The following is a 14,806-nucleotide window of genomic DNA, read 5'->3' as shown; positions in this document are numbered from 1 at the left end:
GACCATTATCTGAACCTATGGCAAGGGGCAATCCATACCTGGGGATGACATCCCTAAGGAGGGCTCGAGCTACTTCTGTGGCTTTCTCAGTGACTGTAGGATATGCTTCCACCCACCCAGAGAAGGTACAGACCATGACTAAGAGGTATCGGAGCCTACCGCTCCTGGGCATTTCTGTGAAGTCTATAACTAGGGACTCAAAGGGTGTTAGTCCTCTAGACTGAACTCCTGGTGGAATACGGGGTCCCTGACGAGCATTATTCTGGGCACAGAGAGTACATCGGGCAGAGGCAGTGGCAACCAGACTATCCAATCCTTCCAGCACCACTACTCGATTGAGTAGACGGGCTAGTGCTGTTTTCCCTAAGTGTGATAGGTCATGAGCTTGAGACACTACAGGCCAAGCTAGGTGGCGTGGCACCAGAACTCTGGTATCAGGGAGATGTAACCAGCCATCAGGTCTCCTTACTGCACCTTCTTCTTGAGCCCATTTCTCTTCCATTTGGGTATACATAGGTGTCCATTCTTGCAATCGAATTTGGAACAGGGGAGTCACAGTACTTGCTGGGGGTCCTCGAGCAGCTTCCTTGGCCACCCGATCAGCATGGCGATTCCCTCGGGCCACTGGAGTATCTATTCTTTGGTGTCCCCTACAGTGAATGACAGCTACCTTCTTGGGGGCCCAAACAGCCTCTAGCAGCTGAAGTATTTCAGGTCCATACTTAACAGGTTGGCCTGCAGCATTTATGAGTCCCTTTTCCTTATACAAAGCTCCATGAGCATGTAGGGTTGTGAAGGCATACTTAGAATCAGTATAAATGTTGGTTACCAGTCCTGCTGCTAGCTCCAGAGCTCGTATGAGGGCCACAAGTTCTGCTTTCTGGGCTGAAGTTCCTTGGGGCAGGGCTCTTGCTTCTATCACCTTGTCCTCTGTCACCACAGCATAGCCTGCCAGTCGCTTAGAGTTCTCCACATAACTGCTTCCATCTGTGAAATAAATTACATCTGGGTCCCTCCACGGAACATCTTTAAGATCTGGTCGACTGGAGTACACTTCATCCATAGTTTGGATACAATCATGATCCGGTGGTCCCTCAGATGCTGGCAAAAGAGTAGCAGGATTGAATGTAGCCACTGTTTCCAGGTGTATCCGTGGATTCTCACACAAACTGGCTTGGTACTTAACCATGCGGTTATTTGTAAACCAGTGGTTGCCCTTATACTCCATGAGGGTGAGAACTGCATGGGGGACTTTAACAACCAGTTCTTGCCCCAAAGTCAACTTATCAGCTTCCTGGACCAGTAAGGCTGTTGCTGCAATGGCCCTCATGCAGGCTGGCCATCCTTTAGCCACTCCATCCAGCTGTTTAGACAGGTATGCAACAGGCCTCTGCCAGGATCCCATCATCTGGGTCAGCACACCCAGAGCAACCCCCTGTCGCTCGTGGACATACAATGAGAAAGGTTTCTCCACATCAGGAAGGCCTAACGCAGGGGCTTGGAGTAGGGCTTTCTTTATAGCAATGAAGGATTGTTGAGCTGTAGGTCCCCATTCAAATGGTTCCTTTTCACCCCCCTTTGTGGCTTGGTAAAGGGGTTTCGCCATCAATGCAAAATTTGGAATCCAAATTCTGCAAAATCCGGCTGCTCCCAGAAATTCCCTAACTTCTCTTCTGGACTTGGGTTGGGGAATTGCAGCAACTGCTTGCTTCCTACTAGCATCCAGTCTCCGACTTCCCTGGGAAATACAGAAGCCCAGATACTTCACTTCTGACTGACAAAGTTGGGCCTTTGAGCGTGAGACCTTATAGCCTGCATCCAAGAGTAGCTCCAGCAATTCTCTAGTAGCCTCAAAACACTCTTCCTGGGTCACTGCTGCAATCAGGAGGTCATCTACATACTGGAGTAAAACTCGCCTGGAAGGCTCAGATTTAAAAGTCTTAAGGTCTTGCCCTAGGGCTGTCCCAAAAATAGTGGGGGAATTCTTGAACCCCTGTGGCAGGCGGGTCCATGTATACTGAAGCTTCCTTCCTGTTACTGGGTTTTCCCATTGAAAGGCAAAAAGCAATTGACTGGCGGGGGCCACCCGAATACAAAAGAAGGCATCTTTTAGGTCTAGTGTCGTGAAATGGGTAGCTCCAGAAGGTATCAATCCTAGCAGGACATATGGATTAGGCACTACAGGGTGTAATGAGATAGTGGATTTGTTGACCACTCGTAAGTCTTGGACTGGCCGGTAGTCCTCAGTCCCTGGCTTCTGAACTGGCAATAGTGGCGTATTCCACGGAGACTGGCAAGGACGAATAATTCCATGGGATAACAAACGATTCAGATGTGCTTGAATCCCTTCCAGAGCCTTTCGGGGAATTGGGTATTGGCGAAGATGGATTGGCCGGGCACTTGGGAGTAAATCTACATGAACAGGAGGAATATTTCGGGCCAACCCTAGGGGATTATCTTCTGCCCATACCCCACTGACCTGAAAGCTGTCTGCCAGGGGTAGGTCAACTTGGCCATGCGACTGATGCAGCCGCCATTCTTCTTCAAGAGGGCAGCAGAAACTCAATATACCCTTAGGGCTGGATATCGGGGGCCGAAAGGAGACTGAAGTCTGGCCATCAGAATCAAAGGAAATTTGGGCCCTAAGCTTGGACAGCAGGTCTCGGCCTAACAAAGGGATTGGACAGTCTGGCATATACAGGAATTCATGAGTGACTGTGTGTGAGCCTAATTGGCATCTACGGGTCGTCAGGAAAGGCCTCCGGTTCTGCACCCCCGTGGCACCCACCACTCGGACAGTTTTTCCAGACACAGGCGCTAATCGCTCCGTTACAACAGAATGTTCAGCTCCTGTATCAATCATGAATGGAATTGAGCGGCTCCCTATAGTTAACTTGACCATAGGTTCCTGGGAGCCCAGTTTGTAGGAACCCGGTCTATCCTATTCGTCCCATTCTGCCATCTCAGCTATCCCGATGATGTCAGATTCAGGAGGCTCATATCTTCCCTCTCGAACTCGGCCTCGGCTTCCTCGATCTCCTGGTCCCCTTCTCAGTCCCTGGCGCCTCTGGGGGCATTCATCTTTCCAGTGTCCTCTTTCCTTACAATAGGCACACTGATCCCTCTCCAATCTTGGTCTGGGATTCTCCCCCCTTGGCCGGGATTGATTGAAGGAATCTCGGGGCCTGGCTGGTGGTCCGGGGTCCCACTTTGGCTTCCCATTAGCTAGAGGTCGACCTCGATTAAGGGTGGAATTAGTAATGGCTGCCGCTAAAAGGTCGGCCTTCTTCTGCATCTTCCGGTCAGCCTCTCGGCGCACCTCCTGATCTCTATTAATGAAAACCTTGGTTGCGATCTCAATTAGCTGGGTGGTATTCATCCCTGCGAATCCCTCCTGACGCTGCAACTTCTTCCGGATATCTGGCATACTCTGGGCCACCAATGCGCTATTCACCATTCTCTGGTTTTCTAGGGCTTCAGGGTCAAATGGGGTGTATGTTCTGTAGGCTTCAATTAGTCGCTCTAGAAAGGCCCCAGGGGATTCAGTTGCCCCTTGGAGAATTTCAGAGACCTTTGCCAGATTAATGGGCCTCTTTATGCCTTTCCTCATACCTTCCAGCAAGTCCCGGCAATAGCCAGACAACAGTTCATAGTGCTGCCCATCATTTGGATCCCAATCTGGAGCTGCGCGAGGAAACCGAGCTCTAACCCATCCCTCTGGGTCCTGTGTCCCCCCGGGGACACGCTCTCGCGTGATGGCCTCAGCATTTTGCAAAATCTTCCGCCTCTCCTCAGTTGTGAAGAGGGTCAGGAGAAGTTGTTGACAATCAGTCCAGGTTGGGTTATGGGTGGCCATAATGCTAGTCACTAGGTCCACCACTGCCTGAGGCTTTTCAGTATAAGAGGGGTAATGCGTCTTCCAATTCAGGAGATCGGTGGTTGTGAAGGGTACATACTGATAGGCCTGTGCCTGTATAACCTGACCCTCATTATTAGGATCCGGTCGAGTGATGGTTACCTGTCGGAGTGGCAGAACTCTCGAGGAGGTGGGAATGGAACCTGAGGTAGAGCTAGGAGCTACCCTCCTATCATGCTCAAAAGTAATTGCAGCGGGTCTAACCCATTCAGTGGAGGTAGGTTGAACCCCTGAGGGATGGGGAGGGGTACTCATAGACTGAGAGGTGGTCACAGGTGATTCAGTCCATTGAAAGGGATGCCGGGCCCCTAATGAATGGGTAGGGGTATTAGAGGGAGAGGCTGGGCTGTCAGGAGTTGAGGAGTCAGGGAGTGGAACCCAAAGCGGGTCTTCAGAGGTTAACAGGAGAGGATGTGGCACAGAAGGGTAGAGACTGGGTGAAAAGTCCAACCTAGGGTGTGGCAGGTGTGGCACAGGAGGGGAAGAACTATCCGGAGAAGCCTGTGCTGGAGAGGCTTGGGCTGGGCGGCGTGGATCTCTGGGGGTGGCACGGAACCCCAACAATGGGCCATAAGGTGGTGGCTCAAGGTCTGAGGGGTCATCAGAGAGTATGGGTTTCTCGGACAGGGTAGGGGCGGAAGCCACCGATTGGGTGGTAGGCTTCCTGTGCTCTTTCCCTCTTCTAGTTTAGATTTTCTAATCTTTCTTTGAACTTGGCCTAACATGAATTTTACTGGGGATCCCATATAAGTTTTCAACCACGAGGGAGGGTCAGTCACAAGGCTGTCCCAGGAATCTATATAAGGGAGTTGTTCAGAATATTCTGGTTCTCCTACAACTATGCTGTAGACCTTCCGGATTACTTCAATATCTAAGCTGCCACTAGGGGGCCACCCCACTCCCATAGATGGCCACTCAACTTCACACAAGGTTCTTAGAGTACTTGAGCTTAAAGTCTGTCCATAGTCATTAATTAAAAATCCTTTTTTAAAGTTCTTAAGCATACAATCTAGGGGGGTAGCAATTTGTCTAGATGATGTCCCACCCATAATGCTTACAGTTACAACACACAAAAGGGAGGGAGTTTTTGGATTTGCGGTAAGGGGTCCGCAGATCCGGAAACAAAAGGGTAGAACAAACAACAATCGCTTCCTTCCGTTGCTGGTCAATTGAACTCGCGTTAATTGAAAACGCAGCTATAAGAAGTCCGCACTCAGTTAATCATTCACGCATCACACATTCCATACAGAAAATCCCACCCAACAATTTCAGATTTCTCAGATACAGATAAGCTCAAGCGTTTTCGCTTCTAGTCCCCGCGACTAGAAGGTACTAGGGCCTTCGCTGAGAGTTGATCAGGCTCTCCTTCCTCAATTTTTGAGGGGCTGATTTACAATTTTCTAGCTAGAATTACAATACAAAATACAGAATACATACCCGGCGAATGTTCTCCAGTCAGTTGGGTGCTGGGATTAATGCAGGATTCAGGATCCCACCGCTGCCACCAAGAATTGTTGCAGGAATTGAGATAGGAATTTGTGATACTTCAGGAGTCAGACAGCACACACCAGAATGAGGGAGAAATCTTCTTTATTTGCCAGCAAACAAAGCAGGACATCAGTTCTAGCTCTCTCTCTCTCTGGATGTTATGGCTTTTGTCTGTCCTCTTCAGCTCTCTTCTCTTCTGTCTGTTCCTTCTGCTCTCTTTCTCTCCTGTTGTCTTCCAGCTTTCTTTCAGCTCTCCTTCCTTTCTTCTGACGTAAACTGCTTCTGCTCCTACTTAAATACTGTTCTATCCCCCTCCTAGCCTTGCCCCCCCTTACTCTCCAATTGGTTAAGGAATAGATTGGTTACCTGGCCTCAACCAATCATTACTTTAAAATATCAGTTACATAGGTTCCAGACATCCTAAACTGACCTGTGACCTGGGGCCCCTTACACCAGACATTTGGTCTCCAGAACTCTTGCATGTTCATTATGATTGATTTCTCATCTATAGCTTAAACTGGGTTCCCTTAGAGACTAAGAGGCCCAATCTGACATTGGTTATTCTCATATTCCTAGTCAGCTTCATACTACCTGCTAGCTGAACTCTGGCATTCATTAAAGAGGTCAAAAGCCAATCTTACTTAATGGCATTCAGGACCATTTCTACATTTACCTACAATTAATCAAGGAGAAAAGAGCTGACTAGTCCTGACCTCGTTCACCTATCAGCTTATACATTGAACCAGCCAGAACTGCAGATAAGTCAAAACACATGTTTGACCTCTTCACTACAGTCTTTGCTTAGAACGTCAGACAAAGAATAATACAGAATTTAGAAAGGTATCCTACATATTAATTACACAGAAAAACATATTCTAAAATAAGCATCCTTATAAGACATATTCTAAATATCAAAAACTTGTAAATACTAATCTATTGCCTCTCTCTCTAAATAGTATTTTCTTCTAAGCATTTTAAACTAATCCTAAACAAACTGCCTGCAATATGCCGGCTCATAATAGAATACATATGTGTTTGCTTAGCAATCCATCAATCACAAGGGTCTTTCTGACCTTTCTAACCCAGCCCGGCAAACGCTAGACTTCTAGTAATTAATTCCAGCCTGCATTCCTTTATCTTGCTTGCAAGGTAAAAAGCTAGAATTCAAACACCACTTTTAAACCCCAGATTTTAACAGAATTAACCCTTAATATGATTTCTCAGAATTATTCTTTGCCCATGGCTGCCTCAAGCTCAGGAGAGAGACCTTGGGGTGATGGTGTCCTAAAATCTCAAGGTAACAGAACAGTGCAACAAGGTGGTGGCTGCTGCCAGAAGGATGCTAGCCTGCATAGAGAGGGGTATAACCAGCAGAAGAAAGGAGGTGTTGATGTCTCTGTACAAAAAAGAGGGCAGAAGTTTTACACCACCACTAATAAAAAAAAAAAAAAGAGGTAGACCAGTGTGGTTCCAAAGCAGGTGATTTATTGAAGAAAGTCACTTAAAATGAGTCGACACAGTTCTGTGTTTTGGTGCTACAGGTGCCTGCTTCAGGAGTCAAAAACAAACTGTTTTCAGAGTTCTGGCAAACATAGTTCCAAGGCAAAAGGTGTGCTGAGGACCCAAAGACAGAACAAAATGTGAATTTTCATGTTGCTCTGGTCTGGCAGCAGTTTGAGAGAGGGAGTAGAAAACTCAGGATCATTGGGTGAGGTCTTTGCACGCCTATAGAGTAGGATCCATCCGATGTGGGAACCTTTGTGCAGCGGAACCCTTTCTTCCCTAGCTGCGGCGGATTATTTTGCGCGACGTACCGGGTACGTCGGCTTTTGGCGTCCGCTCGCCCTTCAAGCCTTGGGAGTCCCGTCAGGGTCGCTGCCGTTTTGGTCTGCAGTTATGCCGTGGCTTCCCGATGAGGCCCGGTGCTTGCCGCCGCCCAACATTGTGAACAGGAACTCGGTGTGGGTCAGCTTCATGGGCTGGTGTACGGCCATGCTGGATAACGCGGTAAACCATCGTCCTCCTCTCCGAGCCGGTGAGTGTCTGCGGGCCAACACCAGAGGGGGGGAGGGGAGGGATTCTCGAAGGAGAGAGTAAGGGGACCCTGAGCCTGGGGAAAGGAAGGAGCGTGCGGTGATGACCCGTTACTGCAGAGCTGTGCAAGGCTGGTGGCTGTGGTGCCATAAGGTCCACTAAAAATCAACTATTACAATATATATAATACCACTGTACTGCTTTTTCCACTGAATAATACTGAAAATGATACCAAAAAAAATCAGTGTTTCTACTATGTATAATTCAAATTTATTAAGGAGGAAAAAAGAGCCTCACAGAGCTCCTAGACTATATAACTGTCTATTGGAGCTAAAGCGGATACTTTTCTTATCCTCTGTTCATCATTGGCTCAAAAAAACCTCCCAAATACCATGCTGCTCACTAATGCATTTAACCAATTTGTGAAACTAACCGTAGTGAAAATATTTTCTACGGCATGTGGGAAAAAAGAACCCGAATTATAGCTACGTCATGCAAGGTTCCACGTTAGGAGTTACGGACCAAGAAAGGGATCTGGGTGTCGTCGTCGATAACACGCTGAAACCTTCTGCTCAGTGTGCTGCTGCGGCTAGGAAAGCGAATAGAATGTTGGGTATTATTAGGAAAGGTATGGAAAACAGGTGTGAGGATGTTATAATGCCGTTGTATTGCTCCATGGTGCGACCGCACCTTGAGTATTGTGTTCAATTCTGGTCGCCGCATCTCAAGAAAGATATAGTAGAATTGGAAAAGGTGCAGCGAAGGGCGACTAAAATGATAGGGGGGATGGGACGACTTCCCTATGAAGAAAGACTAAGGAGGCTAGGGCTATTCAGCTTGGAGAAGAGACGGCTGAGGGGAGACATGATAGAGGTATATAAAATAATGAGTGGAGTGGAACAGGTGGATGTGAAGCGTCTGTTCACGCTTTCCAAAAATGCTAGGACTAGGGGGCATGCGATTAAACTACAGTGTAGTAAATTTAAAACAAATCGGAGAAAAGTTTTCTTCACCCAACGTGTAATTAAACTCTGGAATTCATTGCCGGAAAATGTGGTGAAGGCGGTTAGCTTAGCAGAGTTTAAAAAGGGGTTGGACGGTTTCCTAAAGGACAAGTCCATAAACCGCTACTAAACGGACTTGGAAAAATCCAAAATCCCAGGAATAACATGTATAGAATGTTTGTACGTTTGGGAAGCTTGCCAGGTGCCCTTAGCCTGGATTGGCCGCTGTCGTGGACAAGATGCTGGGCTCGATGGACCCTTGGTCTTTTCCCAGTATGGCATTACTTATGTACTTATGACTCATTATTTTATCAAATTTTTGTTCTAAATACAGCCTTCACAAATCAGCTTAGTTCAAAAGAGCACTTATCTTTCACACTAGAGGACTTTAAATTCAATTCTTGTGTCGCTCCAAGCCAACGATGGCCAGCGTTTCGAAAAAAACTGCTTCAGGGTCTTGGTAGCGCTTATCCTTTGAAACATTCTAGCGATATTCTCCAGTGCTCTACGTAGTATCCGCTTTAGCTCCAATAGTACAGTGGTATTATATATTGTTCATGTGGTGCATAAGGGTCACGGATTTGTTATACTGCCTTTCTGAGGTACAACCAAAGCGATTTACCTGTATTATCTGCAGACCCGCTGCCCAGAACGTGCATCCTCTGAAGTATTAAATTCTAGTACTTCCTAGTAACATCCTTTCTGCTTGCATGAAAGATACTATGTTTTTAATGCATTTCTGGTATTCGTGAGTTCTAGCGTCCAAGAAATATTGTTGTCTTAAGTGTTTGCAAATTGCCAGTCCTGGTTCTGATTGAGCTGCAAGCTCAAAGGCGAAGAAGTGTTTTGCCTTTAAAACAAAAAAAAAAAAATAATGTTTGGGGATCCAGTTTAAAGTAAATGGCTAGTTAGAGTCAACAAGATAAATTCATGTGCTACTTTTTTATTTGTACTGTCCTCTTCAGGGCACAGACCGTATATGTCTGGCCAGCCCTATCCCCGCCTCCCAACCACCAACCCCGCCTCCCACCACCAGCTCTGGCACAGAGCTGCTAGTGACTGTACTGCACTCAGTTCCTATACGCTACGAACCTTGCAGATAAAAAAACATAGACGAGTGTGCTCCACTCACAACTGCTTCCACAATCTGTCGAGATATAAAAATAGACACTTGGAAATAGAAAAACTTTAATGCTAGCCACGGAATGCTTCCCGCAGTGTTTTGCTGCTTAAAATTGAAGATGTGACTTTTCAAGAAATTTCCCCCACATCTTGGCTAAGTGAAGTTCCCAAATGGCCAGCCTCTTTTCCTTGAGCTTTTTGATTTTCTGTCCAGTCATTGAGATGAACATAACTGTAGAAGAAGATGATGACATCATCCTGTCAGCTAAGAAACCCAGACTCTAGTAGAGAGAGTCTTTGTTTGCTGTTCTGTTTTCCATTTGCTTACAAGTGTTGATGGTTTTATTGCAGGGGTGCATCGCCAGATTCTGCTTGTTAGTATTGGCTGGTTCCTTGGATATTATATGACAAAGTGGGAGAACTACAAGAATGCTAAACTGGATAGAGATTTGATGGAATACATACGGTTACATCCTGAGGATTTCAAGAAACGGGGTAGGTCAAGCTGTGGTTATAACAGTGAAACTAGAATCTAGGAGGTCGGTATTCAAAAGCATTTATCTGGGTAGCAGCACCTGCTAGCCAGATCAGTGTTGCTGAGAAACACATTCGGGGGGTGGGGTGGGGGGGGGAAACTATAAATGGCACCCAAAATTAGGCTCCAGGAAGATCTGTGCTAAGATAGTATTCTGCAAAGAGCTGGCACCCTTTATAGAATACTAGATTCTATAAAGGGTTAGGTGGATCTCGCACCTAACTTTGGGTGCTGCACTTGTGCCTGCTGAAACTTGGTGTAAATGCTGGCACACATCTAATGTCAGTTGAGTGTGTAAATGATCTTATTTTAAAACATCATACCTAACTTCTTGGAATGCCCCTTGATCTGCCCATGGCCATGCCGCTTTTGAATTGCATGCTATAAAATGTAAGCACACATGTTATAGAATAGAAAACAGGCAGATCAGCACATAAAGCCAAATGATGGTCAATTAACAGCAATTATTGATTAACGGCTCATTAACTAATTAGTGTGCATGCGGATTAGAGAATGACACGGGGACAAAGTTTGTCCCTATCTCCACCCTGTCCCTGCAACAGTACAAAATCTCATTTGTACAAAATGCGAGCGAATGCCTTTTATTGAAAATGATGGAACTAGTGCAGTGGAGTTTGTTTGCGGGGATGGAGTGGGAAGGGAAATGGGACTTGATTTACCGCCTTTCTGAGGTTTTTGCAACTACATTCAAAGCGGTTTACATATATTCAAGTACTTATTTTGTACCTGGGGCAATGGAGGGTTAAGTGACTTGCCCAGAGTCACAAGGAGCTGCAGTGGGAATTGAACTCGGTTCCCCAGGATCAAAGTCCATTGCACTAACCACTAGGCTAGTCCTCCACTCCACAAACTTTGTCACCGTATCATTCTCTAACGTGGATCTGGGATCCATGCCCAAATTTGTGCGCCCAACTTTGGGTGACCTATATACAGAATCTGGGGGTCAATGATTTTATCCAGGTAGTTTTGCTGAACATCATTACAGAATGCACCATTAGTGTCAAGTGGTCTGGGGATGGAGCTTAGGTGAAGCTGGATAGTACCTGGGTAGCAGCAATATTCACTCCACTACTTCAATGTTTCCCAAGTCCGGTCCTGGAGTATCCCTTGCTAGTCAGGTTTTCAGGATATCCACAATGAATATGTATGCAAATCAAGTTCATGCATATTCATTGTGGATATCCTGAAAACCTGAGTGGCAAGTGCCCTCCTGAAATGTTATATGTTGATTTTTTGCATTCATGTTCATTTTATTTGATACTAGTAAAAAAGCCCCGTTTCTGATGCAAATGAAACGGGGGCTAGCAATGTTTTCTTCTGTGTGCATGTGGGAGTGTGTGTGTCCCTGCCCTCTGGCCTCTCTCCCCTCCCCCCTCTGAGTCCTTCACTGTTACAGAGCCAGTGATTTGATTTCGTGCTCTGCTGTTTTCCTTCACTGACTGTGTTACAGAGAGGGCGGGGCAGACACTCATAGGGAAACCGGGTATCTCGCCCCCTTCACACTTCCGGCTGGAGGCTTCATAGAACGTTGGTGTTGCCTTTTATATAGAGAGATTATTATACAGTTTTTGAATTCCGCTTATACCTATACAGTTTAAGGATGGATCACAGTTGGTAAAGAGCTGGGCTAATCAATCCAGGAAATACAGTAGGATGTGGAATCTAAGGACATGACTTTAATTTCAGATGAGTCTTCATAAGGTTATATGAATAGGTGTTGGCTAAGCTTGCCTTACAGAATAGGGAGGTTTTTAGCAGCTTTCTGAAATTCAGGTATTGTGTACACGCTCTTAGGGAGTTGGTTCCACAGATTAGCTAGTTGATATGGAACGGATACAGTCAGATGTTTGGTTGATTTTAGGTGCTTATACATTGGATACTTGAGATGAAGTGAGTTGCGGGTATTATATCTAGAACAGGAACTTCATAATAAAGTTACAAAATTCAGCATGTACTCGGGAGCTTCTCCACTGACAATTTTCAAGGCGGTGACACTCAGTTTAAACTATTCTTTCCCTAACTGCTAGCTAGTGTAGTTTAGAAAGATTTGGGGAGATTCAGACCATGATAATCCGAAGTCAGTGAATCTAAGCAGTTTACATGATTAAACGAATAAAAGGGGAAAAGGGAGGGGCAACGACAGATACAGGACAATTGCAGAAACGATAATGGAAGAGAGAGCTGGAATAATATAATATTACATGAAGGAGATAACTAAGGAAGGAAGAAAAACAGGAGCAAATAAAATAGCAGTCTTCCTATAAGCATGAGGTGTGCAAAGTGGTCTGGTAGGTACAGTGGCGTAGGAAGGTGGGGCTGTCTGCCCCGGGTGCACGCCGCTGGGGGGGTGTCATCTCCGTTGGTTCCTTGCTCCCTACGCCCTGGAACAGGTTACTTCCTGTTCCGGGGCAGAGAGAGCAAGGAACAAATGGAGCCGACGCAGCTCCCAGCGACGTGGACTCGGGGGCGGATCCGCCCTTCCGCCCGCCCCTCGCTTCTAAACTAGGTAAGATCGCGCTCCGTGGGAGGGTGCGCGCCGGGGGGGGGGGGCGCACCGAGGGGGGGCGCCGTGCTGCACCGGGGGGGGGGGGGTGCGCAGCGGCGACCCGCCCCGGAAGTCAGCCGCCCTCGCTACGGCACTGGGTAGGTAGCAATTCATTTTGGGAGGAAAAGCTGTGGAGCAGTAATGAGCCTGAAGTTAGAAATTGAGGGTTCTAACTTGAAATAAAGGCAGATGTTGGTCCATAGAACCGGTTCTGTGACACCAAAGTAGAATGGTGTATGGATTCCCAGTGAAACTCCATTCCTCTTTGTAGGTCGCCCTGCCCAGATAAATAACAATAAAAATACAATTAATTTCATCATCAAAAATGAATAACATAATAAGCTATTTACTGTTTGAAAGTCATAAAGAGGGAATTCTATATTCTAAAAAAATTGGCATAAAAGAAACCAAACTTAATGCTATTCTGTAAATCTCGCCAACTAAAACCTGATGTAAAATCACTTGACTAGGCGCAGATCGGGCATGTTCTATATAACACTGTGCGTAAATTTTAGGAATATCCACAACCCGCCCAGGCCCCTCTCATGGCCACGCCCCCCTTTTGAGATCCACACGGTCCGATTTACACGCATTTTGCTTTATAGACTACACTTAGCATGCTATGCACAAATCCTAATTAGTGCCAATAATTACCAATAATTGCTTGTCAGTATTCAATTATCGGTGCTGATTAGCTTGTTACCCAATTAAGTTCCACACACAAATCGGCTACACATACCGATTTGCGCATGGAACTCTAGTCACCATTTATAGAATCCGGGGACAAATGGATAAAAAGATGTATTACATTCAGACTTGGTTGAGCTGCTTTAAGAGAACTCATTTGGAACCAGTTAGGAAGTATCTGTGGGCAGGGCCGGTCCTAGGGTCTGTGACACCCCCCTGCAGACTGAGTTGGCGCCCGCGCGCCCCCGCCCCCCCCCCCCCCCAGCATCTCCTTTCTCTCTTCTCCCACCCTGCCCCTGTCCAGCGATTCTCCACCCCTATTCTCCGCCGCCCTTGATGCTTTAAATCTTTAATTTACCTCCGTTCCAGCAGCCGCATCATTTGAAAGCCCTGCCCCGTCTCTAGCCTTCCCTCCCTTCGCGAGTTCGTTCCGCAGTCCCGCCTTCTGACGTCATTTCCTCGAAGGCGGGACTGCAGAACGAACTCGCGAAGGGAGGGAAGGCTAGAGACGGGGCAGGGCTTTCAAATGATGCGGCTGCTGGAACGGAGGTAAATTAAAGATTTAAAGCACCAAGGGCGGCGCGGTATGGCGCCGCAGCGGCGCCCTTTAAGGCAGGCGCCCCCCTACGGTGCTTACCCCGCTTACTGGGTTTGACCGGCCCTGTCTGTGGGTTTTGGAACGACTGCAAAGTAAGTACCGTCTCATGAACCTGTTTTCCCTTCTTTTTGTTATGTAGACAAGAGGACCTTTGCAGAATACCTGGAGCAGTTTTATCCTATTCGCTAAGTTTGGAGCCAGCTGCTTAAATTCATCTGCACTCTGACTTTCTGAATATAAATCCCATTTGCTTAAACTTGACTGTTGGCAGTTTTTAGTTTGATTGTTTAACTATCTCTGTACAAAATAATTGTATTCTTGACATTAAAATTAAAAATATTAAAGAATAAAATAAAAAAAACAAAATCATAATGACTCTCTTTCTAAGGTGTTTTGACTATTGTGTGCAATTCTATTTGCTGCATCTGAAAAAAAGCTTTAGCTGATTTAGAAAAGGTACGGAGAAGGGTGACCAAGGGAATGGAACAGATGAGGAAAGACTAAAGAGGTTACGGCCTCTGCAGTTTGGAGAAGAGATAGTTATAGGAAGATATATATAAAAGAGGTCTATAAAATCCTGAGTGGAATAGAACTGTGAAAATGAATCAGATTGTTTACTCTTTCAAAAATTATAAAGACTAGAGTGACACACACCATGAAATTACATAGTAATTTAAAACAAATAAATAGGAGAAAAAAAAATTTCACACATAGTTGAGAACTGAAACTCGTTGCTGGAGGATGTGGTAAATGCAGTTAGCATTGCTGGGTTTAAAAAAGGGTTTGGACAAATTCCTGGAGAAAAGATCATAAACTGTTATTAAGCTAGACCTGAGGAAACTACTGCTTATCCCTG

General features: G+C 46.1%; 1 protein-coding gene across 1 annotated transcript; it reads left to right on the top strand.

The window, feature by feature from the left end:
* Nucleotides 1-7,214: 7,214 nt before the first annotated feature.
* NDUFC2 (NADH:ubiquinone oxidoreductase subunit C2) lies at nt 7,215-14,326 on the top strand. The gene is made up of 3 exons (XM_030199342.1): nt 7,215-7,439; nt 9,916-10,059; nt 14,090-14,326. The coding sequence occupies exons 1-3, from the start codon at nt 7,301-7,303 to the stop codon at nt 14,137-14,139; spliced, it is 333 nt and encodes a 110-aa protein (XP_030055202.1). The 5' UTR covers nt 7,215-7,300; the 3' UTR covers nt 14,140-14,326.
* Nucleotides 14,327-14,806: the final 480 nt, after the last annotated feature.

This window comes from Microcaecilia unicolor, chromosome 4 (assembly GCF_901765095.1).
Source record: "Microcaecilia unicolor chromosome 4, aMicUni1.1, whole genome shotgun sequence".
Classification (NCBI taxonomy): domain Eukaryota; kingdom Metazoa; phylum Chordata; class Amphibia; order Gymnophiona; family Siphonopidae; genus Microcaecilia; species Microcaecilia unicolor.
Note: the sequence above shows the minus strand (reverse complement) of the source record. Positions and strands in the feature narration are given on the sequence as shown.

Coding starts and splice junctions, on each gene's coding strand:
- NDUFC2 (XM_030199342.1), top strand. CDS start 7,301: ATGCCGTGGCTTCCCGATGAGGCCCGGTGCTTGCCGCCGCCCAACATT. Junction 7,440..9,915: donor TCGTCCTCCTCTCCGAGCCG/GTGAGTGTCTGC, acceptor GTTTTATTGCAG/GGGTGCATCGCCAGATTCTG. Junction 10,060..14,089: donor TGAGGATTTCAAGAAACGGG/GTAGGTCAAGCT, acceptor TTTGTTATGTAG/ACAAGAGGACCTTTGCAGAA.